A 17,577-nucleotide genomic window follows, 5' to 3' on the forward strand; every position below is an offset into this window, starting at 1 on the left:
AAAAAAAAAAAAAAAGAGGGAATTTTAATGAGGACATCTGTTAAGTCTACAAAGAAAGGCAAAGAATAAATGTGTAAAAGCTGGGGCATAGTTACTTCTGGAGGTCAGAAAGAAGGCATGGCTCTGCTCTTCTTTTGACCTTGGAAGTGACTCATAACAATATGCTTGGCTACTTTCTTTTGTGTATTTGCAAATTTTAAAAGCTCAAAAATAAGCAACAGACAGCTAGGGCCTATCTCAGTTGGTAGAAAATGTGCCTAGTATGGTCAAGGCCCCAGGTTCCATGCCCACCAACATATAAACCAGGCATGATAGCACACAGTTGTAATTCTAGCAAAGTAAAAGCAAGTGGCTCAAAAGTTCAAGTAAAACTGAGCATGTGTTGCACATCTTTGAGGTAGAGGCAGTGGCAGGTGGATCTCTTTGAGTTCCAAGACAGACATGGCTACACAATGAGACTTGGTTTCTTCAAATATAACACAGTTCAAGGTTTCCTCTTGCTGTTGAGTGTCCCTAGGAATCCCTAGGGATCCACATACTGAAAGAGAACTGATTCCTACCATGTACACATGTAATCTCTCTCCCTTTCCCTCTCGTAAAGGAGGACAGCAAGTGAGTAGGCACCTTGATATCTGAGTTTCACATTCTTACCTCATGAAATCTTCACAGTAGGCTCAAATAATGTGTCCCACACCAACGATCAAAAAATTACAACTAATTAAAACCCCCAGGAAGTTTTAAGAAAACATGAATAGGAATGAGAATGCTAAATAATCAAGCTCAAGGGAAGAGTTACTTCTGGGAAGTTCACACAACTACTTCCTTTGTAATGCTTTATTTCTGTCCGAAATGTGTTAGTTTTGCTGTTCATAGCCCAGACTGTCCCTGAGCCCCTAATCCTCCTGCTTCCATTCCCTAAGTTCTAGAGTCTCAGAGGTGTGGCCTTGTAAGCTTTAACTTCCTATCCTCCTGCCTCAGCCTTTGGAGTGCTGAGATTACAGGACTATGCTACCATGCCTGGCTAATTGTTTTTAAATCTAAAGCAAGCATTATAAATGTTAAGATAAACAAAAACAGATGTTGGGTACATGTATTTTTAAAGATGTTTTGCTGTGATTAATTAAAGGTAAAATAAATGCTGCCCTAACATTTCATCTCTTAAAATAAAAATCCTATTTCTGCCCTCCCAAGTCATAAATTTAGCATTCCAGGAGAAAAGGGGTATTTGAAAGCAGCTACGCTACTTGCCACACTACTAAATCTTCCATTTTCTTCTCCAAGTCCATTCATTTATATTCTTCCAACCATTCTGTTGGAGGTGATGTCTCTCAAAAATGAAGTATAATGTCAGTAAAAGTTATTTGTCATGCTTGCACCAGGACCTGAGTTCTTTTCCTCAGCACTCCTGTCAGGTCTAATAACTGACATCTACATCAGCTTGGGATAGGAGAAAAGAGACAGCCTGAAGTTTGCTGGCAAGCCAGCCAGGAAGTTCTGGTGTAGTCAGAGACCTTATCTCAAAAAAAAAAAAAGGTGAACAACAGGAAAATTCCTGATGCTGACCTCTGGTTTCCACACCATGCATGCATGCACACACTTGTATTTAAAAGGAAGTGGAACAGTGGAACAAGATAAAACTCATCGGATAACTTTTAACCCAGAAGAACTCAGTAGGTAGGAATGACTAGTTTCTCCTTAAATCACCTCATGTACGGAGCTTCCCAAGTGGAGAGTACTCTAGAAACAGACAGGTTTCTACCAACAATATCTCTTCAAACCAATCCATTCTCCTCCAAAGCAGGTCCTAGAGACCTGAGACTACTGAAGTGGGACTATGCCTCCTCTACAGGGGAGCCTTGAATTGGTGGGAGTCTTGTGCCACCCAACTAGGAAATGTTTCTTCACCACAAAAGGAGACATACAAGGCAATTTCCTCTTCCTCTGGACTTTACCATCCTCAGAGAAGTGAGTCTCAGGAAGGCCAAGTAAAAAGGTTGATGATGAGTTGCTCCACTAATAAGCTAGCCTTATTGCTGTCCCATACCAAAATCTAAGTAACTTTTCTTTCTGAACCTCAACCTAAACAGCACACTGATGAACATTTCTAAAATATATCTGGAGCTGGCAGCCTCTTCTCTGAATGACATACTCCCCAAATACTGACACAACTCCCCCGTACTCCATAGGAGTACAAATATCAGGGCTGGAGCAATAAAAAGATAAGGACTAGAGAGATGCTTGTCAAGAGGTTCTGAGTTCAATTCCCAGCAACTGCATAGTGGCTCATAACCATCTATAATGGGATCTAATGCCATCTTCTGTCATGTAGACATACATGCAGAACCCAGACGCATAAGTAAGTAAACTTTTTAAAAAATACAAAGATAAAACAAGCTTACTAATAAAAAGAGCTTGTACTAAAAGGTCTTTATAATCAGTGGAAAATGTAAAATGGTAAAGTTTTCAGTAAAATAACAATAATTTCAAAGAGTTAAGTCTTTGGTATGTACCAGTCCATAACATAAATTGCTTGAATTTACAGAAACTTACAGCCAATAACAACAGGAAACTCCCTGACAGAGGAAGGAAAGGAGCAGTGAACTTAGAATAAGACAGATTCAAGTCCTGGCCAAACTGCATGATCTTCAAACCTTGGCATCTACTGGACTCACTTTTTAGGTGGTAGTGAGAACACCTATTTCACCAGACTAGCCTAGTGTGGGAGCAGAACTCATCTGCTAGTTTCTTCTCTACATCTCAGTTACCTGAGGAGTTTTGGGAAATAGCACCTGTGATACAGCCAATAAAATCCTTAATCACATGCAGTGCACCTGGACAGCAGGAAGCAACCGATGTGGCCTTCAGTACTGAACCAATAAGGTTACTACTAGCTGGACATTTAAATAGTAAATGAATAGTCAGCTTTCTAATCTTCCTATTTTAAAATGAGATTACAAGGGCTGGAGAGATAGATGACTCCTGGTTAAGAGCATTGGTCACTCCTCATGAGGAGCCAGGTTCAATACCTAGCACTCACAGCCACCCAGTTCCCAGGGATATGGCATCCTAATGTGGCATCTTCAGGTACAGGAGAACATGTGGTACAGACATATATTCAGGCACTACCACACACATATAACAGTAATAATAAAAACAAACAATAGGTTAAAGTTGTGTTTAAGACAACCTCGTTTTAAAAACAACTTCAGCTAGAGATGCACATCAGGAGTAGAATGCTTGTCTAGCACGTTTGTACATAGTCTTAAGATTCACTTCTCAGCTAGCTGTAGTAGCATGCCTTCAGACAGAGCTCTGTGAATTTAAGGCCAGCCTGGTCTACATAACAAGGCTCCAGGCTAGCCAAAGCTACATGGTACATAGTGAGAACCTTCCTCAAAAACAAAAAGCAAACAACAACAAAAACTTCACTTCTCAAAACAAAACAACAGAGAAGTAATTATTTGTTATGTCTGATATACAGGACTGGACTGGAATCCCTTCTATCTGAATGCATCTACATGGTCTACCTTCTCAATTTAAGCTATAAATCAAGGTACAGTATACTAAACTCAATTAAGTTTTGAAGTAATCTAGTTTATCTCACTAAAAAAACAACATGAAAATTGAATTAGATGCAATTTAGAATCCTCTTCTCAACTGGCCCTTCCATAGCAACTGCAATCTGAAAAAAGATTAGCCCCTGCTTTTAGTCACACAGAAATGTTATTTTCTGTAAGTAGTTCATTTTAAGAGAATTAAAAGTGCTAATATCAGCGTCAATACAGTGTGTGCTACTTTTATAAAACTTCTACACATCCTATATATGAAAATATAAACATTACCAAAATGTTTTCCAGCCTTCCTTGAATGATATAATTTCAACCTATTTTTCATTTATTTTCTGTTATGTTTCTTAAATCTTACAATGACTATGCACCATCTATACAATTTTTTTTTTGTTGCTTTCAAAGGGAAAAAATGCAAGCCAGGTGTGGTGGTGACATGCTGGTAGTCCCAGTCAGCACTTAACAGCCTGAAGTGGGGTGAGGGTGGGGCTGGGAGGTCGGGATATACAAGACCATACATCTCAAATAAGCAAGAAATGTGACATCCTGAGAATTCAGTAATAGTAAATAAAGAATCTTGAAAAGTTATGTTTTGATTTTCCAAAGTCAAAATAATATCAGATAAGTTAAAAATTTGATCTTTGTATTTGGAAAAATTACATAATCTTTCACATACAGAATGCCAATAGTTCAAAAGCATATTAGCTTTTTTCAAAAGTGATCAGATCAACTACACAGAACACAGAATAATGTATCAATATTAAATCTCCCAGATCCTAACTGTCCCAGTGTTATGTAAGAGAATACCTTTGCTCTAGGTCTTCAGAGGCAAAGAGGGTGGTGTACACACTGACTTCCAGGCAGATCAGCAACAAATACAATAATGGTAACAGAACAAATGATAAATTCTTTCCCCACTCCAGAGTGCTGGGCACTCTGCCACTGAACTACAACCAGACATGTTGAAAGCCAATTCTAAATATTTAGAATGTTGATGCTGAGTGCAGGTAAATTCCACGAGAGTTGTTTGCACAATTTTACATTTTTGTAGGCTTGAAATCATTTCTAAAACAATTTGAACTGAAGAAAAAGCTAACAAGGAAAAAAATAGCATTTGAAACTGTGCTTTAAGAAGAAAAAAAAAAAACCACCAGCACCCCTACCCCACAAAACCCACACAAACAAAACTAGGGCTCATGTCAACAACTTGAAGCAAGACTACTGGGGAAACATGGCAATATACTCAGCAACTGTGCTAACAACGAATGGAGGACTGGCAGTGAGCAAATGTGTGCAAAAGAAAGATAAAGGCTTGCACAGGTAGTGTTTATTCAACTGTCTAGCAGCCACATCAGAGCACAAAGAGACTGAAAAATAATACAAAGGTATGTTAGCCAATGCATTAATAAAAAAATTGAGATACTTTAATTTTTTCATACTTAGTCTTCACATCCTGGTGTGTGTTACATTTCATAGCACATCTCAATTCAGAAGCTACACTTTCATAGAAAAATACCTGATTGGCAAAAATAGGCATTTAAAAGCAGATTCTGAGCTGGTTGGTGGCAGCACATGCCTTTAATCCCTGCACTAAGGAGGCAGAGGCAGGTAGATCTCAGAGTTTGAGGCCAGCCTGGTCCACAGGGATAGCCAAGGCTACACAGAGAAACTCTGTCTGGAAAAACAAAACAAAACAAAATAGATTCAGAAAATGCAGTTACTTCAGAGTTTATTTCCCCAGCAGTGTGATGCCTCAAAGGCATTGTTGCCATGCCTAACCAATTGAGTTTGCTCTACAGGGCCTACACAGTGGAAGGAAAGAAGTGACTCCTACACTTTATAGGTTGTCCTATGACCACCACAGTGGCCTCAATACACAAAATAAATAAATGAATCTATCTTTAAAATATTTTCAACTGGGAGTTGAAGAGGCTTAGTATTTGAAAGCACTTCCCACTCCTCCAAAGTGGGACCTGAGTCTGGAACCCATAACCTCTATCAAGTGGCTCACAATCCCTTGTAGCTCCAGCTCCAGAGAATCCAAAACCTCTTTTGGCCTCCAGGGCACACACGTGCCATACTCTTAACACAGATAAACACATGCATAAATAATAAAACACATCTTTTAAAATATTTTAAAGTCTTTTCCCCTAACTTTCAAATATAAACATCAATGAAGAATTTCTTCCTCAATCATTTAAGTCCCATTATGTTGACTGCTTAGTTTAGATGGGAATGAAATAAATTCTTCTACAGGAGAGGAGCAGACTGATGAATGTAGTTTAGTTTCTCTGTTGCCAGTAGTGTCTTTAAAATGCACATGTAACAGAAGCATTACCCTGATACAATGCCACCTTCCACAAGTATCTCAGAAAGCAGTTTCCACCTCAGTTGTCATTCTTGAGTTTCCTGGACACTGCCCACCAAAGGATCACTTTCAGATGTAGCAGAGTAAATTCAAGTTCTGGCTTTCAGAAGCTTAAACATCCACAGTAAAGGGAGCAGTTTGGGCACACACTTGGGACTTGCACACAAGAGACTGTGCCCTGGGATTTATGAAAGGAAGTGCCCAGAGCACAGAGGTGTTTAAAAAAAAAAAAACAGGTGCAAAAGATTAATTTAGTCAACACCAAGCAACACTAAAGATCTGCCAATCAATAATTCTGTGCCAAGCAACTTGATCAGGGATTTGGCCAGAATCCCCTTGGCTAATCTCAATAAGGGCCTTCTCAAAGACATCATGATTTAAACCATTCTCATCTGAATTAAGGCTTTAGCAATCCTTTGCTTGACAGCAAATAAACAAAGAGTACACATGTGAATAAAATTCTGCCAGTCAGCAAAAGGAAAGACCACTTGAGACAATGACAGTGTGAAAAATATTGTTCCAAGAAAGTGAAAAGTCCACAAAACTTCATTTTAAAAGCATTCTGCAAAAGTGTTCATTTTGTTTAGCCAAACTTTTCAATTAAACAGTGTGACAAACAGTCAAAATTAATCCATAACAACTAATTCTGATATTGGTATTTTTCCCCTGGAGACATTAAATATTAAATGTATTCTTTAAAACTGATGAATCCTTTGTTGTGAATTCACTAGTACCTAAAGTTGCTCACACCACTGGGAAATGAGGTGGAGTGTGAACAATGGTTTTTGACACTTACCCATTAAGTCCCACCTAATAAAAAAACTGGGTTTCCCCCACCCCTTTTCTCTTCTTATCCTGCTCAATGTAGCTCTTTCCCAGTGACATCAGGGATCATAGATACAGCCCTACCGACTGTGTGGAAGCTGAAAAAAAATCTAAAAGTTCGTGTGTATAAACATTAACTGTTTCTACTTAAGACTTAATCTTTTCTCCCACCTCAGTCAAAAAGTTTCAAGCAAGATGAACACAAAGATTGTTTTGAGCTGTTCGATCCCAAGGATTTTTTTTTCCTCATTAGATCTTTTTACCAGAAGAAATATTTACACATTCTGTAGAAATGAATTCATTCTGAGCCGGGTTTTTAATCAGAACGTTCTCCGGTCTTGCCTACTTAATCAAATGCAATTTCTGACACTAGCTCAACATACAGAAAGCCACGGTGGGTTCTAGGTTTTTGGGGTTTTTTTGTTTTGTTTTGTTTTGTTTTTAAATACAAACGAGCAGGCGCAAGAAGAAATAAACTACACCAGAAACACACATTCCAGTCCTACAGTTCAAGCACTATTTCGAGGAAGTAAGTAAAAATAAAGTCCCACGTCCTAGGCGACAGAGAGTTCTTGCGGGGAGGCTAGGTGCAGAGCAAGCCGCAGTACCAGTTCCACACCCGACATCCTGCCTCTTTCAGCGACCTGAACTCCCGCCAACCACCTGGGACCCTAGACCACTTCACCAGGTTAACCGGAGTGGCCTCTGGTGCAGAGCAATCACTGTGATCCTGACCCAAGTAAAGTACCCCGTGAAAGGGTTGCAAATGTACTGGTGGATAGCTTCCCTAAAGGCTCAACATCCCCCGAGAGCTGGAAAGCCGGGCTCCCTAGTTTGCCAGACTTGTGCAAACGGCTGGGAGACAGGGGAGGGCGCAGAGCGCCCCGCTGCCCTGGCGGCGCCTCCTCTCCCGGCTCCCTCGGCATCTAGGCCACTCGCCAGGGCTGGAGCCGCATCCCCGCTGCCAAGTCCACCTGGTCAACGACAGCCGCGCGCCGACCGTCAGGTGCGAGCCCGAAGCCCAGGCCCCCCGACCGCTGCAGGCACCGGGGACCCTGTGCGGGCCGCCCCGTTTTGTGCGCCGCGGGGCCGCAGAGCGCACGGCGAGGCGCGCACGGCCCCGGGGGAGGGAGGGCGCGCGGTGCGGTGTCCCCGAGGATGCGGCGGCGCCGCCGGCGGGTAGGGGGCTGGGGCGGCCCCGCAGCCCCGACGCCTTTCATTTGGCCTCTGCGGCGACGGAGGCAGCCCGACCTCGGCGCTAAGCTCTGCGCAAAGCTGAGGCGCGCGGGCGGGGTGGGGGAAAGGCAACCCGCCGCTGCGCTGAACCTCGCGCCGCGCCCCCGGCCACTGTCCCACGCCCGCCCACAGGCCGCGCTCCCGGGCGACCGGGGGAGACGCCGCTCTGGTGCTCGCCTGGTCCTCACCTCGATGTAGCCAGCCAGAGCCGCAGCGGGCGCCGTGAGCCCGAGCAGCAGCAGGACAAGAAGCTTGCCGGTGGCCGTAGCGGCCGCGGTCCCGGTGGCCGCCATCCCTCTCCGGGTCGCTGTGGCGCTGTGCTCGCCCCCTCTCACGCACAGCCAGACTAGAGCGCTTGCCTACCGCGACCCAGAAGCGTCTGAAGCCCGTTCGCCGCCGCCCCGGGGGTTTTACACCGACCGGAACTGACTTCACAAAACCACGCCCTCCTTCGATAGGATCCAATACGAACCGGCATAACTGGCCTAAGATGCCGCCCCTTGTTTAGCCCAGGTCCAATCAGAGCACGGATGCACCGGCTCCCCTCCCCGCCCAGCGCGTGCCCCCTCCTGGCCCCGCCCCAAGCCACGGCCAGCCCCGCCCCCGCTCCGGACCCGAGGCTGGGGGCGCTGGAGTGTTCGCGGGTAGAGCGTGGGCCGCTGTGCCGAGGGCGGGAGGCTCCTGTTTGCTTATCTATAGGGGTGGCTCTACATCATCCACCTTCACCCTCGGGACTCGGGCACGCCTCACTCCCCTAACCCTGCGGGATATTTTTCATATTTCTTTGGGTACCGCCCTCTTTGGGGCTTCTGGAAAATGTTTTAATTAAAAACAGGATGAATTGTTGGGAGTTCCGGAGGGTTTGCGAGAGGACTGTCCCCATCGCCCGGGAGGATGGACGCCGACATTCTGCTCTCCCCAGCGGTGCACGGGCACGCTCTTCCCCCAGACTGCTGCACCCTTGTTTTGCCCCTGAACCCCGCAGTGCCTGCACACCATTGACCTCTGCTCCTTAGGTCCTTTCCCAGCCCCTCCTCCTCGTCACAACCCCTGCGGCACAGAGAGGCCTTCCGCAGAGGCCAGTGGCGCCAGGCCACTGAAACACAAGGCCCCCCTTCTCATGTGTTTCAGGACAGGATTCTGGCATCATTTTTCTTCAGTTTAAGGTCTCTAAAGCAAAAGACACGGTTTCTCTCTCTTTTCATGCTCCCCAGCATCTTGGTTCCTGGGAAAGCGGCCTGCTGCCCCAGTTCACAACTGGCACCTTGTCCTCTCCATCACGAGGGCTCTGCTGGCTTTGTCTCCTTTCCGTAGCGGGTGATTTATGTACCACCCTCTGCAGAGACCTGGACTCATTTCTTTAGCTTTAACCAAACAGAGAACCAAGTTCCTCTCCGCAGGAAACATCTTAGTGGAGAGGGAGAGACAATGTCTATAGTGGGCAGAGTGGGACAGTAAGAACCCTGTATTTTACAGATGCATTCTGCAACTACACGCCAACGTGAGCAGTCTCGCTGTGGTCAAACTGGCTCGCTGTGGTCAAACTGGCTCTGCCTCATTCTCAGTGGATGCCAGGCACCTTTCCATGGCACAGCCCTTCCTGCACCCTTCCCACAATCCTCCATTATCCACGTACAGGAAACACCTTACACGGATGTCGTTTCACCCACCTCAGAATGCTGAGAGAGCTGTATCCTACCGTGGCACTTTCCCCTGGCTAGGTCTCTATGTCTCTCACATCACTGACAAGACATGTATTATGCCCAGTGCGTCTCCCAGTGGGGACCTCATCCAGTAAATGTTAGTTCCCAATCCAGAGGCCCTAGAATTGGCATGAGTTTAGCGCTGAATTTACCTTGGCTCTCACTTTATACATTGAACAAATGTGGGACTTGTCAGTGGGGCCTTTAAAAGGTAACTAGGTTTAGTTGAAGTCATGGATGGGGGCATTTCATGACAGGATTAGTGGCCCTTACAACAGATGAAGGCAATGAAGATCTTGCCCTCCCTTTCTGGTTCCTTCCCTCTCTTCTCTGTCTCCCTGACCTTATGAATAGTAAAGGCATCTAATGTGTGGGAGGGGGAAGACAAATTTGGGAATTGACATAAGGGGAAAAGTAAGTTGGTGCTGAAAAAAGTTCATTTGCATTTTTAGGATATTAAAGAGTGTTCATGAGAAGTAATTGACACATTGACCATGTTCTGCACTCTAAAATGCTACTTTTTATTACGAGATGCCATTGGGGTGTACCTACTCTTGCAGCTCTCATTCAGTAAATTTTCATCCCAAATGTGTTCCTGTCAGTGGTCAAGATTTAAGAGTGTCCTCTTCTTTTCTTTTCTGTTTTTGGTTTTTCGAGACAGGGTTTTTTTGTGTAGCTGGCTGTCCTGGAACTCACTCTGTAGACCAGGCTGGCCTTTAACTCAGAAATCTGCCTGTCTCTACCTCCCAAGTGCTGGGATTAAAGGCATGCACCACCACTGTCCCGCTTAAGAGTGCCATCTCTTCATCCTTTATTATCTTTGTGCACAAAAGTAAAAGGCCCTAAGATAACCTTTTTGTTCTATTTTCATAAGAATCATACTTTCTCTTCCCTGTACATTTAAGGCATATACATTTCTTTGTTTTAAAAAGGCCCAAAGTTCATGGTTCTCTTTTTAACTTGTGCAGGAGCCTTCATTCATCTGTGTATATCCTATACATATGGGGAATGCAGACTATCTATGACTGTTCCTCCCAAATGAAGATGCTTTTCAGAATCAACTATGAATTTATTACAAAGGACCACAACTCCAGAAATTCTGACCCTCTAAGGCTGAGGTAATCTAAGGGAATCAGAATATGCATATATTCATGAAGCTTCCTAGGAAATTCTAATTACTAGAATTTTATTTTGTTTTATTTAAGTCTGGGAACTGAACTCAGGGCTTCCAGCTATACTAGGCACACTGAACCTTTTGAGCACACTCTATTTTCAGCTACATCCCCAAATCCCTGGTCCTTTTAAAGAACAGTGTGCATTTGCTCCTGTAGGTTCATTCTTAACCCTCTTCCCATGATCCAACTGTATAAAATTTCTGGTCAGTGATTCCAGGTTTTAAATAATTTGTAAGTGTTCAGTTTCTACACTTTATCATCCACTAAGAATTTAAACGAAGATCACATTCTCTGTTCAGCTGTTAATGCCAGGGTCCATATTTCTTTTCATATGTTTTTACCTGCTTTTAGTTTGGTTTGGTTTTTTGTTTGGGGGGGGGGGGTGTTTGTTTTTGTTGGTGGTGGTTTGGTTTGGTTTTTGTGGGTTTTTTGACTCATGAATTTTATTTTTGTTTGTTGATGAATAAAGGAATGGAAAGAATTTAAGAATTTAAAAGGGGGTGGTTAAAAAAAGAAGAAGAGTGTTTCCAAGTAGTGTAGTGATTTCTCAATCCTGGGATATGGTGGTTGGGAATATCCCAGCAACAACAAGACCCAGCTACACTGTTGGTTTGTTTCTATGCAGTTCAGGCTGGTGTCAGGCTTGTGACTCTCCTGCTCTGCTTCCCAAATGCTGAGATTTTGCAGGCTCCTTGCTACGAACCTTAAAAAAGAAATTGGAAACTTGTATTTGCTGATTTGTTTTTTAGCTTTCTAGGTTGACTATTGTACTGGCTGGTTTTGTGTGTCAACTTGACACAAGCTGGAGTTATCACGGAAGCGAGCTTCAGTTGGGGAAGTGCCTCCATGAAATCCAGCTGTGGGGCATTTTCTCAATTGCCCCTTGTGGGTGGTGCCATCTCTGGGCTGGAGGTCTTGGGCTCTATAAGAGAGCAGGCTGAGCAAGCCAGGGGAAGCAAGCCAGTAAGAAACATCCCTCCATGGCCCCTGCATCAGCTCCTGTTTCCTGACCTGCTTGAGTTCCAGTCCTGACTTCCCTTGTGATAAACAGCAATGTGGAAGTAAGCTAAATAAACCCTTTCCTCCCCAACTTGCTTCTTGGTCATGATGTTGTGCAGGAATAGAAACCCTGACTAAGACAACTATTAAACCTACTAAATTATCAAACATATTAAATTAATAATATATCAAATATAACTTGAGCACGCTTTGTGTTTGTAGAAAGGTGAGGCAGGCATCCTTTGACTCTGGAATTGAGGAGCAACTTCAGCAACATAGAAATACTGGTTCTTTGAATAAGATATAGCTAGATTATCATCATATTTTTGTTACAGAGCAACTAACAACAAGAAGATAAGAGTGTTAGTGACTCTAACATTTTACAGTTAGATAAAATGTACTTTCTGATAATTCTTACATGCCCTTGTTGTCTCAGCACAGGTCATGCTTGTGGATGCTTCTGATGGAATAGTCCTGTTTAACAGCTCACGTGGAACCATTCCGGTAAGGGGGTTGGGTAGAAATGGGTTACACTTGGCCAATGCTAGTGGCCTTCACACACCTGCTTCTTTCTCTACATTGCCTTCTTCCTGATTATCTTTGGCTGCCTCAGTATTTAAGTTTTGGTTAGTGTATTATTTCCTTTTGGGTAATTTGGTAATTGTCTTTTTCCTTGCTGAATTTAGAATCAGAGCTGATGCACATCCCTGCTACACTATTTGTAGACAGAATATAACCGTTTGTTGGTACCACAAGCCTCTGAAGGGAGCCATCTCTACAGTCTAGCATAGGGATTATTACTAGCCAGCATCCCAAGACTATTAGCTAGGCCAGGGGCATAGCTCAGTGCTACAGCATGTGCTTAGCATGGATGAAGCCTGGGTCCCATTCCAAGCACTCTTCCAACATTGTTGAATGGATGTGTAACTAACTAAGCAGTTGAGGCTGGTCTCAGGTTTGTGACTCTTCTGCTCTGCTTCCCAAATGCTGAGATTTTGCAGGCCTCCTGCTATGAACCTCAAAAAAATTTTTTTCTTTTAAATTGGAAACTTATATTTGTCTTTTTTTTTTTTTTTTTTTTTTTTTTTTTTTTAGCTTTCTAGGTTGAACATTAAATTATCAAACATAAGTTATGGACATATCAGTATTGTCCAGCATAAGAGGAAAATTGAAGTTTCTCAAGATGAGAGTGTAAAGGAGGAAGTTAGTCACACATGTGTTGAGGATCTCAGCCAGAAATTATGAAAGAGATGGTGCATGAAATTTCCTGGACATATACAGCAAGCATGTACACAGGATGTACATAAGTGATGTCAGGGAAGAATACGAAAGCATGGAAGAAACAATGCAAGCAAAGTGTGGCCCTGGGAAACCACCAAGTGCATAAAGGAACCAGTGAGCAGCTCACTATATTGGAGAAGAGAGTTTGCAATATAGCTAAGACAGAAGGGTTGATGGGTTTACCCAAGATGGTATAGGTAAAAATGCAATAAGCTGAGGGTTTTTGTTACTGTCCAGCAGTAACCATAGAGAAGGGTTATTCTGGAATATGGAGTCAGGAGAAAGTAGGCTAGCCATAATTAATCTTACCCACGTGGGAGGCACCAAAAATTAGCAGCATTAAGGAGATATGGTCACCCAGCCATCTTGAATTTAATGATGTCTTTGTTACAAGCCAACAGGTAGAATAGGTGAGGCAAAACCCCTCCCCCAAGTTCGTCAGCATATATGCTCAATCAGCAGCTTCTTTGGTCTCTCTAGAGGCAGGTCTTCCGATGTAACTGGAACCAGGAGCAAGGCATGGCAAATAGCAGGAAGTAGGCAGAGAGGGGTGGTTATGAGAGGCAGCCCTCAAGCCAGGAGGGTTACAGATTTTTTTTTAAGATTTATTTTATTAATGTATTTTATGTATATGGGTGCTTTGTTGCCTGCACAGCAGAAGAGGGCATCAAATCCCATTATAGACAGTTGTGAGCTGCCATGTGGGTGCTGGGAATTGAACTCTGGACTTCTGGAAGAACAACCAATGCTCTAAACCTCTGAGCCATCTCCCCAGCCTCCAGAGTTGGTTTTTTAACCAACAGAATGAATGTGACAGCTACAAGAACAATTGAGTAGAGGCTGTAGGAGGGGAGGCAGACATCTGTTGTAATTCCAAGGGAAGGGATAAGTCGGCATAGAGCTGACAGTGATGTACTGGTATTGGATGGAGACAGGTACAAAGGGAAAATCTCTTGTCTTGACCAGTTGCTGCCTGAGAAGTATACAATGGAGATAAAAATGAGGGGTAAAAAGAACTTCAAATGTTCAAACATAGAGTTAGGACAATGTGCTGCTGCTGCTGCCACCGCCACTGCCACCGCTGCCACCCCCACCGCTGCCACTGCTACAGCTACCATTGACAGAAATGGAGAAAGTGTGATTATGGGATGGGAGAAGGTGAAATGAAATCCCAGGGATGGCACCTGGGATGACTAAGCTACTTAGAAAATGATGCTCAAAGGGCAATTGGAATCAGGGTTAACATTGGGGGTGTTACTCACATAACATTTATCACTTAAGTCAGTAAGATAGCCAATGGGGACAACAAGAAGAAAATCAGAAAGAATCCAGGAAGATGTCATTTTTCTATCCAATCGCTATCAAGCAGGGCAGCAGAGAACTGATAACTCGACAGAGTCAAGTAGTGTGAAGACTAAGAAAGGATCGCTGGCCTTGGAAGCTTGATCATTAGCCATCTCCTTGTAAGGATAAAAGCTACTTGTAGGAAATGAAGGTCTAAGTGGCTGTTCAGTGAGGAGAGCCGACAAGTACAGTCATCTCTTAGAGATGCCCCCTGGAGCTCCCTGCCTGGTTTTTGATTTGTCAAAAGATACTTGGATAAACCTTTCAGTGGGCACATGAAAATATATCAATGACTTGCCTTTCTTTTCTCTTGCATTTTAATATGGCTTTGTGATATTCTGCAAAATCACACTTCTAATAATAAACAGAGAAACCACTATAAAGTTGACTCATAGCTTTGCTCTCTGACAGGATCCCAGCCAATGAGGTTTCTCCCAGGAGTGATTACTGCTAATTAAAAGTGTGACTCAAGAGGCGTTAGAAAGTTATCTAGCTAGCCTATCTTTCTCTCCAGCTTGGAAGGTCTCTGTTCTGTCTGCATCCGAGGCTAAGCAAGTGGACTCACTCCACCAGGAAACAATGGAAGCTGCTTAGAGCAAAACAGGTTTGGCCTCATGAGAGTCACAGCTTTACCACATGAATGGATAATTATGATGTGAAGATTTTAATTTACAAAGCCTTTCTTCTAATTCCTGCTGGTCTAAACTAAAATAAGGATTTGTCAAACAAGACAAATATCAAATACTTTTTATCAGGGCAGAGCCCCACATTTGAGGTCCAAGAGTAAACATGTGAACACATTTTTTTTTCAGAGATAACACGACCAGAACAGGTTAGAATCTGAGTATAATCTAGGTATGCCTGATATCAAATGCTTGAAAATAACACTTAAAACATACTGTGAACATACTGCTTTGTTCCACTACTAAGATGGCTTGCAGGTTTAAAGCAAACAGGTTTGGTTTGGTTTGGTTTGGTTTGGTTTGGTTTTCAAGGCATCCTGGTCAACTCTGCTCCAGCTCTTACCAAGAATTTAGAAAAGCAAACAAACAAACAAAAAACTGAGGCAAAAGAGCAGTCTTGAAGCTTAGTGTTGGCTAACTCTTCAGAAAAACTGCCTCTGGCTGTAAGTGATTTGGACAGAAGTGGTCCTTGTGGGTTGGCCGGCCTGGTTAGCTTCCTTTATCTGCTGTTGTTCCCAAGTCTCCTTTGAAAGGAGCTATGTCATGCCTACTATAATTGGTTTGTTCGACCTCTGTACTTTGCTTATTTTTCTCAGATGCTCATAATAATGTCCTGTGTGTGTACATGCTTTTTTTCTTTTCCTCCTTAGAAGGATTCTTCAGCCTCCAGTTCCGAACTGTAAAACACTAATGAAAATCTCGATGCTATCTGCTAGGGCTGTGAGGCAGGAGTGAGTGGGGGGGAGCGCCCTCACAGAAGCGGGGTTGGGGGGCAGGAAGGGGATATGAGGGTTGCAGAGGGGAAACCAGGAGAGGGGATAACATTTGAAATGTAAATAAATAAAATAATCAATAAAATAAAAGAAAATCTCAATGCTAGGAGCTGCCTCCACTATATATTCTTATTGTTGGTGATCTCTGTATGTTTCTTGCTTTCCAGAAACACTAACATGAAGGCAATCTGAGACGCCTCGATAAGGAATTTGAAAACATTTGGGGCATCTTTCTATTAGGTGCAGATGTCTTTTTTACAATATCCATAATGAAGCTGGGCTCAGAACTGAACACTGATCATCTTGTCAGAAGGGAGAATGAGAGATGAGAATCACTTGATCCCAGAAGTTCCAGACTAACCTGAACAATGTCTCAAGACACCTATCAAAACAGAAATAGTGAAGCTATAACCTATGTAATGAAAGAACAGGAAAACTCACAGCTCTGTTGACTAAAACTTACAGGGTTGGTTTGGTTTGATTTGTTGAAGTTTTTTGTTGTTGTTTTGTTTTGTTTTTTGTTTTGTTGTTTGGTTGGTTTTGGTTTGAGTTCTGGTTTTGGTTTGGTTTGGTTTGGTTTAGTTTGGTTTGGTTTGGTGTTTTTGAGAAAGGGTCTCATTTATCTTCCCAGGGCTAGAACTGATGATGTAGCTGATAATGACCTTAAATGTGTTATCATCCTGCCTTCACATTATCTCAGTGCTGGAATTACAGGTATGTGCTCCCACACCTGGTTTATGTGTTACTAGTGATTGAACCTAGGGCTTTGTGCGTATTAGGCAACGATTCTATCAACAAAGCTACATGCCCAGCCTCCACATTTTTTATCTATTGAATAGATATTCCTCATGCATCTGAAGGCACTGTTGCTCTCCATTTGGCCTCCTCCTTTGATGTAACTATGTCCCCTTCTTTAACTATTTTGACTGAGATGATGTTTCCAGATACTCTGGCTATCCTTACATCTCTACATACTTTCTAACCTGCTAATCATGCCTTTAAAATGTGGAATTTTAAATGGAACAAAGCCATCTGTACAGACCTGGACATGGGACATGAAGCAGCATGACATGAATGAAGAAAAAGAAGAGGAATCCTTAAGGACAAAAATTTTGCCATTTATTTCAGCAGCTATAGAAACCATTATTGACTGCCGGATGTGAGTTTTAGAAAGATGACTCTGGGCCAAAGAACAGATTAAAGAAATTGTACAAGAGATTTCGGTAACCTAGGGACCACATAATAAGAATCTGAATCAGGATGGAAATGGTAATCCTGTGAATGACAGGAGCTAGAAAAGCCCCTAGTGAAGAAATTGTAAGAGCTAAGGGTTTAGTTGAACTGAGAGTTCTATAAAACACATAGTGGGACAGCAGGCAAACTTTAGATTTAGGTCAATTCAGAATCTCTGTCCCTATTCTGTCACTCCTGGTCATGTGTATCTTCAATGAAAATTGGACTGCTTCCACCGACACACACCAGACAGGCTTTCTTTGTGTAAAAGCCCTGGCTGTCCTGGAACTCACTTTGTAGACCACTGGCTTTGAACTCATAGAGATCTGCCTGCCTCTGCTTCCGGAGTGCTGGAATTAAAGGTGTATGCCACCACTGACTATCTGACAGT

The 17,577-nt window shown here is 43.0% G+C and overlaps 1 protein-coding gene and 1 pseudogene across 4 annotated transcripts in view; one reads left to right on the forward strand and one right to left on the reverse strand.

Annotated features, from left to right (window-relative positions):
• Nucleotides 1–8,435, reverse strand: part of Aplp2 (amyloid beta precursor like protein 2) — a 64,387-nt gene extending 55,952 nt beyond the window's left edge. Inside the window, exon 1 of one of the 4 annotated variants that reach the window (XM_031346063.1) lies at nt 8,184–8,435. In XM_031346063.1, the coding sequence (XP_031201923.1) occupies nt 8,184–8,288 (105 nt within the window). In that variant the 5' untranslated portion in view covers nt 8,289–8,435. The remainder of the gene's footprint in view (nt 1–8,183) is intronic. The other 3 variants (XM_031346061.1, XM_031346064.1, XM_031346062.1) reach the window with 3 other exon arrangements.
• Nucleotides 8,436–17,008: 8,573 nt separating this feature from the next.
• Nucleotides 17,009–17,577, forward strand: part of LOC116072800 — a 60,358-nt pseudogene continuing 59,789 nt past the window's right edge.

The sequence above is a fragment of the Mastomys coucha genome, unplaced genomic scaffold, assembly GCF_008632895.1.
Source record: "Mastomys coucha isolate ucsf_1 unplaced genomic scaffold, UCSF_Mcou_1 pScaffold23, whole genome shotgun sequence".
NCBI lineage: Eukaryota > Metazoa > Chordata > Mammalia > Rodentia > Muridae > Mastomys > Mastomys coucha.